The following is a 13414-nucleotide window of genomic DNA, read 5'->3' on the forward strand; positions in this document are numbered from 1 at the left end:
AACAACTTCACCAATACCATTTAGAATGTTCACAGGCAATGTTAGGAATTTGAATGGGAGCCAGCATCCAAAGCAAAATTTGCAGTTCCTGTTTACAGAGCAGGACTTTTCATCCAAATGATGAAAAGAGCCTTTGAGGATTCAAGTGTTTTACTGAGGCTTTTTCAAACCTCACATCATAAATTATCTACACAACAGCCACAAACTAGATCCATTATTGAATAACAAACCAAGAAATGTTTAGCTCAAAAGGTGAATTCCACTACAACTGGAGTTTTTTCTGTAAAAAATAAATAAATAGAACAATAGGCAAGTTTCTTACCCAAGTTTCTGTGGTATCCACAAAAACAATAATAAATTGGGATGCGTTGCATTTCCTGACAGAATTGCAAAGGTGCCTATATTTTTGCCCATGACTGTAGCAGCGTCAGTAGTACTAAGGGAAATAAAAACTAATTTGTGAGGCTGTCAAAGGGTCACAAATCACTAAGATAATAGGAGTAAAACAATATTACAGCCTACAGCAGGTGTCACACTATTGGGTGCAGCAGAGAACGATACTGGACACCGGCGCCAACAAAGTCGATGAGGCAGTGAGAGAATTTATCTACTTTCATTCCTATTTAACAACCAAAACCTGGAAGCTGCTGTGACAAAATACACGTTAGTAGTATGTTTCCTAATGAAACCTCTTGCTTTAAAGGGGCAACAGCTGAAAAATAAAATATTACAAACTCATAATTTTTCCAAAAATACACAAAGATTGTATTCCATTCAATACAAAATAGTTGTGGTTTATTTGTTTGGGAACAAAAAATGGCAACAACTAAGTGTCACTTGTCATAACCAGCGATATCTACAAGAAAAAACAATGGTTCCATCTATCAATTACCATTTTTTAACGGGTTCAAATGCTAACTTCAAATGCATTTTACGTGGTTTTTGTTGGTGTGAGTTTTTTTTTTTGCCACATTCCGTCTATTCTGAACATTAAAACGTGTTCATTTCAATTTTATTTCCCCTCAGTCTCGATGGCTGCAAAGAAATCTGTCCACCAGTTCTTTTAACAATTTCATGGTTGAAAATGATTTTGTCTTACACAGCTTCAAAAACACTAGTGTCTGTACAAATTCCTATGAAAAAACTAGAAATGAGAAAAATAAAACAAATAAGAAATCCATCATAAAAGAACATTAACATGCCTGATTAAACCCGAATGTTATTTTGTAACCGTTTGACATTTTCTCCCTCCATTTGGCGTCTCCTGATTCGTTTGTCTCGACTCCTTGGATTTATATTGTCTCAAGGGCTACAAAGACAGATTCACACACAACATACTATTTCCCCAAGAATGACATCCAGTTGTGTGTTGCTATTTTCTGTATTTTCTGTATCTCTGAGTTTTAATTTCTGGCTATTTAAAAAATTAAAACGGATGTAGAATGAATGAAGAGTTCTACATGGGAAAGTGTTGTTTTTGTCACTTGCTGATAAATCTTAAAGGGAACTTGTTCTTTGTGGTCCAACTGGGTTTTTAGTCCATGAAGCTTGCTTCAATGTGTGCTTGCCTACAGTATTTCTACTTTACTGCTGGTAAGGGTTGAAAAGGGGGTGACCTGTGACTTTAGTGCAATGTTTTCCCAGCCTTCTATGGGAAAATTATTGTCATGATTTTTGTCCCATATCTGCTTTTTTGACTAGCCCTTGGTTGTCTTTCTCAGGGGGGCTTCTAGTTTGTAACTAACAGGCCCACTTCTTCTTTTTAGTCTCTCACAAGCTCATGTGTCCTTTAGTTTGGGAGCTTCTCTGGCCGCTCTTCTTGAGAGCAGAGCAAAAAGAAACTTTATGATAAAATAGACAGTTAAAGACATTATTTATCTGCACCTGTCCTTCAGGTCACTGGATTTCCAGACAATTGGCTCTTACTGGTTTGTTGTGTCCATTTCTTCCTCCTGAATGGATTCCAAAGTAGGAATAGCAGGATGTTGAAGGATTTTGTTTTCACACACAGAAAAAGAGCACAATGTCAGATCTCACCATGCCAAAGCTGAGGAGAAAAAGGGAAGGATGATGTGGTACATTTGTAAACAACAAACATCCACTTCATGAGCCCACCTGTCCCTGTTTTCCATCGCCATGTCCTCCTCCTCCTCCTTCCCTCCATTTTTAGAAGAGACTAAATACAGCAGGTTTGGACGGGGCAGAAGGGGGAGACTGTAGGTAGTGTAGTAGGTAACAGTAAGCGGAAAGGTTGTCCCTGTGTGTTTGAGGGGGGTGAGGGGGCTTTGTGTGTTTTTGTGTGTGTATGCATGTGTGTCTGTATGCATGACTATTGGTGATTTACTGTGAGGCTGTTAAGATTGTTTGAGGCGTTTGCGTGGGGGTCCAAGGAAAGGGCACTGAGCTGAAGCCAAGGAGCGGTAAGCCTCAGCCACTAGGTGTGGATGAGATGCTACCATGGACTTCCAACCGGCTGTCTCCATTACCTCTGCAGCATGGCTGGGGGACAGGGTAAGAGAGAGAAACAAAAAACACCATTATAGTTTAAGGAAAACTGACTTCTATAAACAAATAAATAAATTTACATGGAACAATTATTGGTTTTGGACTGGGAATCAATGAAATCAACAAAAGAGGAAAATTACTGAGTGAGCTGAACAACTGTTACGTATCATTCACCCATTGATTCAAGCTGACCTAGTAAAGATCAAGGTTGTCTTGATCACCCAGAAAGTCTTGGCAGGGTTTAATAATACCACACAACCATTCAAGGATGAAATGTGAAATTAAATGACACCCGGAGATGAAGCAAGAGTCTTTGTACAATCAGTAATGATGCCAAGATAAAGAACACAAAATGTGCCATGTACTCCGAGTTTGGAAAAAATAAAAAATAAAAAGTGCCACAGACCCAATTATAAATGATGACGAGCTCATTAATGTGTGGGGACTCACTAGTTGATGAAGTCGACGGCCTGTGTTTTCAGCTGGTCGGCGCTGTGCAGGTCAGCTAGGATGAGGATCTCAGCAGCATTTTCCACAGACAGACTGGTGCACAGAGCGTCCTCACACATGACCTTCAGTCTCTCCAAAGCATACTGCGAGGGGGGAAGAAAGAAAGGGGGGTGGGGGTCAGTACATTTCTGCCTTTATCAGTAATTATTTGGGATTTACTGCGGTAACTCAGGTAATACACTATTTGCATATATTATCTTAAAATGTTAAAATGATAAACTCAAACTGCCTGTACAGTCTCTGTTTTTGTTTTTTTGTTTTGTGTACACAGGCCTAATAATATCAATTTTAAAGTATGACCTGAGGGAGAAATTGTCAGTCATCTATTTGGTCTCATGGATGAGTGAGAACAGTGTTAAATCCTCCAATTGTTTCTTGTGATCCTGACAACTTACTGTTTAGTGGACATTGGGAATAACTGGAATTTTGCAGTGGAAGTTGCCCAATACAGGGATGTCCCAATACAGTTTTTTGGATCCTATGCTGATCCGATATCTTCAGTATTAGATATGGTTGGTGTCAATCTGATACTTATGTTTCACTACAGTACACAGTACTACTACTACCTTTTTAATTACCTACAATTCTTACCTGTCCAAATATATTTACTGTACAATTACAATACCTTGTCAGCTGCTGCAAGCAAGTCATCTGCCATCTTGTCCAGGTTTGGAGCCTTGTCTGTGTAAATGAAGCACATCATCTCTTTAAAAACCTCTGGCTCCACATCGTTGATTTCCACACGGTTCTGACAAAAACACAAAGAACAAGGAGGTTGGATTAAAGTCTTCACCTTCAGCTTTAAATATAACATTTTCTTTACTACATCTGATGTTATAGGAGTGACAATGAATAAATAACAAGGAGGCATGTAATTGTACAGTATAGTGTATTATGGTAAAACTCCGGCTAATGAGCTCTCATGACAAAATTCAGGAAATGTGACTCTTTTTGAACGACCTCCCTGATGTTGAAACTGCAGTCCTTACGGGTCATGAATCCCTGTGGATTTGAAAAGCTATGCATCAGTCTTCTTTCTTACTCCTACTGCATCTCTCTGCAGCCTTTGACACTGAACTACCACATCCTCCTGTCTGTACCCTCTGACTTTGGCACGTCTGGAACAGCTCTGGCCTGTACTGGGTCTTACCTATCTGTACGAACCTTAAGGTATCTTGGCAGGGGTAAGGTTTTGAACTCTCACTGCCTCTCCACCAGGTTGCTGCAGGGCACAGCTCCTGGTCCACCTTTCCATCTATACCACTTCCCTGGGTTATAAAATTCACTCAAACAGCTTTTCCTTACATTGCTTTGATAGTGACGAACACCAGATGACTCCACTGTCTTATAATAATAATAATAATAATAATAATAATAATAATAATAATAATAATAATAATAATAATAATAATAATAATAATAATCACATATTTCTCCTGGCTTCTCTGACATCTCTACTTTGATGAAACATAGACATACTTAACTAAAACTCATGAAAACAGAAGTTTTAATCTTCCCAGCCAGATCTTCAATACAACACAATATCAGAATAAGATCTTGTGACTGACACTAAGCTTGCCAGAAATCTGGGGGTTTTCACTGATGACCAACGGAGCTTCACTGGCCACATTTCGGACATGCAGATTTGCCCTCTACAACTTCCGAAAGTGCAGAGCCAACCTTTCTGCAAATGCAACCCAATTCTTCATGCGGACACTGGTAAAACCTCATCTTTACTACTGCAAAACCCGCATGCACAAAATGCAGCAGCACATCTGGTATTTGATCAGTATTGGTTTCCAGTAGACTGGTGCAATTATGCAGTCGACTCAACAGTACCTTCCTACCCGAATATTCTTCAATATTAAAAACAAACCCATAGGTGTGACATTGGAAGAAAGCAGCATGACCAAAGAACGTAATTAAGATTAAAATTAAACTACCTGATGAAGGATTCTGTTTGATCCCCACTCCAATCCAGGTTTTAATGTGTTAATTTGTGAGAGACACATTTTAGTCTTTCACATTTTTCAAAGTGAAATCTAGAACGATCATGGCTTTGAAAACCATCTGGGCCCCATCTTGCAATTTACTTTCTTACAGTCACATGTGCAAGAAAAAAAAAAAAAGGCAATTCTCTCCTGTAGTTTTATCAGTTAAGACTGAATCCAGACCCCTAAGTGCAGAAAAACAATTTCATTTCAGGTGTGCCATTAATAATTTTCACCAAAAGGCTTTGTGCTGACAGCACACAATCGTTCACTCACTTTAACTCCTCTACACAGCAGCAAGAATCTGAGCTGATGAGCCACTGATAAACAAAACGAATGGATTTCGAAGAAAAAAAAAAGACTTTAGCCTCACCTTTTTGCTCTCTTCCATCTCATGCTCAAACATGGCGCTGAACACAGGGGAACGTGCTGAAAGCGGTGATATGAAGAGATATAAGAACAACAGCAAACATTTTAATGTGTGAGTAACTGTGGGATCAAGTTACAGTCAAATGTTCTAATATCCACTCCCATAGGAACAATGGAAGAAACAAAAGACAATCCAAACAAAATAGGTTTCTTTCTTCTGAATCATGTCTGTACCTGCCAGAATGGCTTTGTGGGCCTGAAACTCCTGACCCGCCACACACAGGGAGCAATCTGTGAAGCGCGAGTTCTCCCACAAGCCCCCCAGCTCATCAGCAAGTCGGCAGTCAGGTACCTTTACCATGTTCATAGTGTTCTGGCCAGATATGTTTACCGAGTCCTGCACCACACTCACCTGAGGGAGACATCATTTAATTTTTTTGTTGTAATAGGAAAAGTAAAAGAGTAATAGATATTCCGAAGATTTTAAAACAATAACTAAACAGTGTACCTCACAGAAGAGCGTGAGCTTGTCATCAGGTAGAAGACCATTGGCCTCATCTAGCAGGAAGTCTCTCCGGATGAATTTTTTAAAGCCCCAGTCTTTCCCCTGGACAAAACGATATGCCCTCTGGCTTTCTACACAACCGAGACAACATCAGAGAGGTAAGTAAAGTTCTCAATTTAAAAACAAGTGTAAGTGGACAAGTGTCAACTATCCAAGTTATGCCTACAGCTAAACTCTTACATGGATTCAGCTGTAGTTGAATGTTCTACTCACCCATGGCTTTGGTCTCCTCTCCCTTGGCATTGAGAATGGAAAACTTGAACTTGGCACGCACTTCTGCCTTTGGACAGCTGACCAGCAGCAGATAGAGAGACAGGTAATCTTTGCTCTCCTCATCTAGGCCCTTAGGATTCACTCGCAAACACCTGTTTGTGGGGAATGCAAAAGTTATAATAATCTAAATAGGATGGTAATAATATCTATCTACCAATGGCTCAAACTGCAGTGTGGAGTGGAGTCTGGAGATGAGTAATTAATTATTATTATTATTTTTACAAAATAATTATTTAGACAGGCATTTCATCTTTATTCATTTAATTAATAACATAAATAAACAGTGTAGGCAGATAGAGTTTTTTTTCACTCACACAATTTAAAGCAAATACATTAGTAGCGGTTTTGGCAAGTGTGTTATATTAGATTTAAAATAGATAAATATACCACCTTCACTTTGTCCAGACCACTAAAAAGTTGAAAAATCTTTTAGTTTGTTTCTTGGCCGAGATTTTTCTAGTTTTCAATTTTTCTTTTTCAATTTATCAATATTAAAAATCAAAGCCACACAGTTTTTCTTAAGGTGGTTGAAATCAACTATACCATGAGACCAAGTCTCTATGTCTAACACACTCCGCTACTAAGGACTTCACTAAGGATTCTGAGGTTCTACTTTTGTTTAGCTTGATCAAAGGATCAAACAATATATATAATTTTGTCACACAGACAAGGTGGGTTATCAACATCCTGTTGTACAGGCTACAAACACCGAAAATACAACATACGTGAAGACAAAGCCGCTCTCCTGCCCCACTCACCATTTCAACTTGTCATTGGCCCCAGAAGAGAAGGTGGAGCTCTTGATGACCTCACCCATCTCCTCACGACAGAAGCTGAAGTTGTTAATGGTCCACATGTAAGAGAACTTCACCACCTTGATCTGGCAACGGCAAAATACTTAGTCAAGATTGGAGTCCTAATTTGGAGTTAAGAATAACAATGTTATTTAGTCAACAGTTCACACGTGCCAGTTTACCTGTGTGTAGCACCAGCTCTCAGCCACAGGCCCGCTGGACATTTCCGCAGGGGGTGGGGGACTCGGGACTCTTGACATTGCCAGCGTGACAGAAGGTGTCGGGGGCAAGAGGGTGAGGAAGAGGAATCTGTTGCTTCCGCTCGTCAGTGTTCAGTACTGACATCCATCTGCATCAGTGCACACCAGAAGGAAGCAGATTGCCCCCTAGAAACAGACAATGTGGGCGAAATTAATTTATCAGGCTAGAAATCAATCATATCTGCCTGAAGTTCCTTGAAAGTCCTGTTTAGCTTGAAATAAAATATCTTAACACAAAATTCTTCAAAAAAAAAGCTCAGCCCAGGCGGGAGGCAACACACAGGCAATGTATTTTTTATTCAATCATTTAAGACTCAATGATTTAATTCAGGTGTTCACACTCTCTCCCATTAAGGTGTGTTGGGCTGCGGCTAGATGGATTGTCCGTGAACCATCGGGGAGCATAAGGAGATCGATGGCCCCTGCCTGTTCTCAGATCAATAGCCAACACAACTGCAATTAAGTTTCAAAAATGAACAGTGAATAAACAAGCACTCTCCCAGGACTGTGGTGAGGTTGTAATTCCCTTCTTTACACATTCACACACTTTCTTAGTCAGAGAGATATTTCAAATAAAAACTATTTATTGATGCTATGACACAGTTGATAGTAACTGGACGCTACAGCTATTTATCCTTTTTGGGTAACATTTCATGCAGTAAATACTACATTGGCCAGCTGTTTAAGAATTAATTCTCCTGCTTTAAAATGTGAAATCTAACACTTCTGACCTTTTTTTTTTTTTTACCGGTTTTGATAAGAACGAATGCACATGGTACTGAGCCACGACATTAAGATGTGATGAACTAACTAATTATTGGTTTGGTCTGTTTGCAGACTTCCGGTTTGTAAAAACATTCAAGTCACACTTTAACTGTGAAGATGATGCACGCAAAATGTAATGCTCTTAAAAAAAACTGAACAATGATTACTGTATCTATGTGCTTACAATAACATAAGCAAAGAATTTCAAATGACTGCACTTCATGTATAGTGACTAAGGAATGATAGAGTATAAACACACCACCTCATAAAAACATGCATTTGGTTTGCTGTTCTATTATTAATCACACATTTGCAACATCAACAGATATCCTTGCCCAGAACTCAGAAATTGCCAATCCTCTGTCTATCACTGGTTCGTCGGTAATTTACAAAACCAGTGATCTGCCACACACAAGAAGCCCAAGTGGCAATGTTACCGCTTAAACTATCTGATAAAAAAAAAAGTATTCAGCTGTCATATTGGCTCAATTTATACACCTCTTGTAGATACTATTCTATACTCCTGACACACAATGACAGAACTGTTGATCCTATGCCAGATTCAGAAGAAGCTGCAAGGTCAGTGACTGAACAATCGGCAGTGTTTCACCCCACCACTCTAAGTCAGTTACCATCCTAGCTCTCATACTGTGATAACTGAAAGATCGGAGGAGCATGTCACACTAATTTTCTAATAACCAATGCTTTGTTGAACACCTTTAATCCACCTTGTGACTATAGGTTAAATTCACTACAAAGGTCTGTTTGTACCTTCTAATTTTATTACATGGTTTCCAACATATTTAAAAAAGAGCTGAAATAATATGAAGTTTTAATCGTACAAATCTGAGGGTAATCTAGTGTATCAAAAAAAAAATTGAAAATACATATAAGTCTAATATAAAGCTATAGAAGACTGATTATATAATCCTAAACTTGTAAAATGGCAGTGAGAAGATGAAACCAGAAAAAGGTAGCAGGAAAGAAAATGAAAAGTAAAGTGATAGAGAAGCAAAAAAAAAAAAAAAAGCTGTTAGGGAATGAAAGATGTGCCACCGTCTAAGGGACAATTCAAAGAGGTAAACTGCCACAAAATGAGGTAGGAAAGACACAAAAGACAATCACACACACACACACAGTTATGAGAGAGAAATCATAAAGAGATGATGGATTAAAATGAAGATGCTTATTGAATGAAAACAATTCCAACAACCTTTTAATAGGTTGCAGCTTCCTCCCCTAAGATTTTTATTAAATAAACTGATGCTATTCACAGTCTTCACATTGGTCTACAACTGCCTTTCAATATTCTTTACATTCAGTAATTATCGCTTCTCAGCTTTTATTGCTAGGTGCATAGTCCTTCTAAACTCAACACTGCCTAACTGAGCATGGGGGATTCTTAGCAAACTATACATGCCTGTAATAAAGCACAATTATATCACACATAACAGCCCCGCTGTTCACTGTTTATTCCTTTTACCCTACCAGAGCTACAAATGGAAGCATTCCCTACTCATGCCACTTCAAATTGGTGTTGCAATGATGAAACAAATAAGGAAATGCAATGTATTTTGCAATAACCACAAATGCATCTTAGTGCTCCAACTTCTGATTAAGTTGACCAACATATAGCTGCTATTCTGCTACATTTCTAGACAAGAAGTTGCTCAAAAAGTGTTTCCTGTAGTATTAAACTACACTAGCTCTGATGAAATCTCTTTCCTCTCTTTCTTCGCAGGACTTGCAATCAGCTACCACTAACACTGTCCAAATACTGGAAGATGTATCAACACTTCGATTTCTACAATTACTGTTAGAGGTCAAAGGTGGAAAGAGCTGAACTTTCACCAGACAATCTGTTCTCTTACATATATCCTATACTATGAGCAAAATCCTTTTTATATTAATAAGTAATGCAACAAAAATCCAGCAAGCCTTAGAAAGCAAACATGTTTCATTAGCCCTTCCAAGCACATTTAAGAAGTTTTTAAGCCCCGTGGTTTTAAAGAATACTACACTAACGTTATTGACGGGTCCGCATCCTGTAAAGACCAGCTTGTAATCACAATAACAAGCACAAACACATTTAACATTCCCACGGTTTAGTTCCACTAGGAAAATCTTTCACAAGCCACTGATATGTCACATTGTATGAGAAGAGTTGACTGATTTGTGTATAGAATAGTTGTGCCACCCAGAACATTAGTAATAATTAGATACATCAGAACTACTAAATTGAAACATTTTCAGGAGAGAAATATGACAAAGAAAACAAGAAAAAGGAAAAAAGTAACAGATTCAAATTTGATTGTTAAGAAAATATCCTCTACACCTCAGAAATTACACCTACAATGTGTGAACGCATTTCTGAGAGTTAAGGTGGAATTTAGAAAGATATGATCGGTAAGGTGGAATTTATGACCACGATGCAATTTCCCTGACATTTAAGTCCACCAATCAAAAAAAAAAAAAAAATCAATCTCCACTCTAAATTTAAGACTGGAGGTATGAAGGTATTTCAGACAGCAATTTAAAAAGAGGATGAAAAAATTGCAACCCTTGTCAAACTGTCAGTGAACACAATGTCTATTTCCAAAGCTTTGGTCTTTAAGGACCGCAGTAAGCCACAGACAAACCTTAAAACTATAATTGGTACAAGGACTGAAGATCGATTGCACCGAGCATGTCGCGCCTCTGTTGGAGTCATTTCATATTCTGCCCTTGGTCATGGTGCTTCTCCTTTCCAGAAAACTCAATCTTGGAGAGGTATGATCTATTGATTCTGCTATGGCGATCAGCTTGCCTCATTCTCCCCCCAATTTTGTGCAGACCCACAATTACATTGAAGGGTATTTGACAGGACAAAAAAGCATTAGCACTTCACCTCTTGCCTGTATTTCCTCACTCAAACTCTGCTTACTTCTCCAGGCACGGGAGGTTAAAGGGGGGAGGAACCTCAATGCATATCGAATGTCTCCAGTCACCTGGTTACAAACCCTTACACTAGACACTTTGACCTGCAAGGGCAGACACTCCTGCAATTTTCCAGAACTCTGCAAATAGCTTTATAATTAGGAGTATTACTTTATTTTATTTATTAGTTTATTTTTGCTAAACTTATTGCAACATTAGCCTTGTTATGAATTAATGGTTGGTTTTGCTTCATTTGGAAGTTACAACAATTATTGATTTACACAATAAACTCAAAATATTATTTCCTCAAAAATATTTACTTACAATGTTCAATAATTAAAAATTATAAAATGTTACAATAATCTGGTTTGCTTAAATTAGGCAAGCATCTTTCTCTGTGCTGTTTCAGCTTTAAGAGACAAACTATAATTAATGGGTAGAATTTAGTGGCAATACAACAGTGTTTTATCGTGTTTCATTAATCACTGATTTAAAAAGTGTGTAAGAGAGTGTTGCCTATAGTTTTTCTCTTTGAGGGGTAAAAATCGTATCACAGGTTCTACTGGGAGAAATAAATGGTCTAGTTTGTGGATCTAGACAAAAAGGCCAAAAATCTAAATGAGGTCATTATAATATTATCATGACTTTAAGCGCATTACCTAGCCATTCTTTAACAAAACATTTAGCACCAATAATCTGCCAAATAGTATTAAATTATTTTGCTGACTAGTACAAACTAAAAGTTTGTAAGTCAGCTTAGTGGCAAAGTAATGGCAAAACAATTTCAGTCATATTTGATCATGTCCAACTACCCGAAAAATGGGAATTTGAAAGGTAGTGAGTTTTTCCTTTGGGTAATCATGCTGAAGGTAAACTCAGCTAAACTGAGTTATGTCTACTCAGTGTATATGGGATGCAAAATGTGAACAGCAATTTTCAATCTGCTGTGATTTCTTTTTTTTTTTTTTTTTACTTGAAAATAGCTAAAGTAGGCAAAGAGAAAAAGTAAAGACCGCATTTACTCCACAGTCTTACTTTGCATGTAACACACCATTAAATGTAAGTTTATTTTTAAATGTTTTTGAAATATATGTGAGGAGATGTTGGGACATTGCAATTTTCCTCAAGACGAGGACAATTTGCCTTGTAACCACACTATCACAAATTAAGGTGGAGAATAAACTGATCTCTCACACAGAAAGTGCAGACACAGCCAAAAAAAAAAAAAAAAAGACTATTCTAAGCTTCTTTAAGTGAGTATTTCTGGCAAGACAGTTTTGCTGGATCGCATTACATGATGTTATGTTTACCATCTGCACGGCTGCATTGCAGATATACAAAACAGCCCATCAGTATAAACAGATAACAAGTGCTATAACTGCTATGGTTTTTGGTCAGTTTCCAGTGAACCTGACTCATTCATACGGCTTTGCATCTACTGACTATCACAGTATCAACGAGGTCTGAGGTCTGCTGAACCCCCTCAGGGTCACACTGAACTTTAACTATCCCTTTTCTATCCAAGCAAATATAAATGACAGCTGGTCAACCAGCCGGGTTCTAAGCAACTTGGTTAACTCCTCAAATTACCTTCTGGTAAAACAAGACCAACAACACCACTTTGCTAAGCTAAAACACACACACACCAACAACCCTAACGTTAAATTGTTCAAATGAAGGATAATCATCAAGGCCCTGGGCAAAGCTCGGCGTGTTCATGACCACCATTAACTCTTCATATTTAAAATATGCATTTATGGCACAATATATGGTTATATTACACGTGTTAACTTAAGTTAAACTAGGTTACGATTTTACCTGTTGGGAGCTGGTGCAGGCAGTTATAATGTGGGCGATGACAGTAGCAGGTTGATAACCTGCTAACAATACCGATAATATGGTGCTTGCTTTAAGTAGGATCTTTACTGTAGCTACGCGTAAACACAAGTGTGCTTAAACTGAAACCAAAATACCATCCCAGTAGTTTTAATTTCAGACGAATACTGTGGCTAAATAATCTACAGATCGCACGCTAGCTAACTGCATCGAACTAACTAGCTGTTAGCCTGTAGCAGCTAACCTAAACCACACAAAAAGGTCGGAGAAACTGCCGCAAAACTGCGACTCCGTTTAAAACACAAGCCTGTTTATCATGTGGATTCAAGTATGTTGTTCTTATGTTCCTGCCTCGGGTTTTATTTGTAGACACACTCACCTTTATGCTGGGTTAAATTATAACACTAGTCGCCCGGGATCTTCTGTTGTTGTTGTTAGCGAACAGGCTAGCTGTCTATAGCGATGTCACGCAAATAGCGCCCTCTGCTGTGGTGGAGTCATGTCACAGTCGATTTATAAAAACTGAAGATGCACCACACTGTGCTTCGGTGTAACCGTGATTCTGAACATTTACATATCAATCCACCGATTCGTGTTTAAAGATCACCAGCTGTTTGACATGTGAGGATA

General features: G+C 38.3%; 1 protein-coding gene across 2 annotated transcripts; it reads right to left on the minus strand.

The window, feature by feature from the left end:
* Nucleotides 1-773: 773 nt before the first annotated feature.
* On the minus strand, nucleotides 774-13256 carry LOC137106126 (speckle-type POZ protein). Of its 2 annotated transcripts, XR_010911896.1 has the most exons (11): nucleotides 13164-13256; nucleotides 7190-7393; nucleotides 6972-7093; nucleotides 6154-6305; nucleotides 5884-6011; nucleotides 5610-5787; nucleotides 5380-5435; nucleotides 3641-3763; nucleotides 2956-3098; nucleotides 2116-2499; nucleotides 774-1952 (listed from the first exon to the last, which is right to left on the minus strand). XR_010911896.1 is itself a non-coding variant. In XM_067489154.1 (10 exons), exons 2-10 carry the CDS (start codon nucleotides 7265-7267, stop codon nucleotides 2355-2357), a joined length of 1125 nt encoding a protein of 374 aa, XP_067345255.1. In that variant the 5' UTR covers nucleotides 7268-7393; nucleotides 13164-13256; the 3' UTR covers nucleotides 774-2354. The 2 variants fall into 2 exon arrangements, 1 of the variants encoding a protein (XP_067345255.1); XM_067489154.1 differs by having other exon boundaries at nucleotides 774-2499.
* Between the last annotated feature and the right edge of the window lie 158 nt (nucleotides 13257-13414).

Source organism: Channa argus, chromosome 20 (genome assembly GCF_033026475.1).
Source record: "Channa argus isolate prfri chromosome 20, Channa argus male v1.0, whole genome shotgun sequence".
Classification (NCBI taxonomy): Eukaryota; Metazoa; Chordata; class Actinopteri; order Anabantiformes; family Channidae; genus Channa; species Channa argus.

What these genes read in the sequence shown, in the direction of transcription:
- LOC137106126 (XM_067489154.1), bottom strand. Translation starts at nt 7,267, where the DNA reads ATGTCAAGAGTCCCGAGTCCCCCACCCCCTGCGGAAATGTCCAGCGGG. An exon ending in AGCTCACGCTCTTCTGTGAG is followed by an intron (nt 5,788 to 5,883) that starts GTACACTGTTTA and finishes TGTCTCCCTCAG; the next exon opens with GTGAGTGTGGTGCAGGACTC. An exon ending in TGCTTGCAGCAGCTGACAAG is followed by an intron (nt 3,099 to 3,640) that starts GTATTGTAATTG and finishes CCCCCCTCGCAG; the next exon opens with TATGCTTTGGAGAGACTGAA.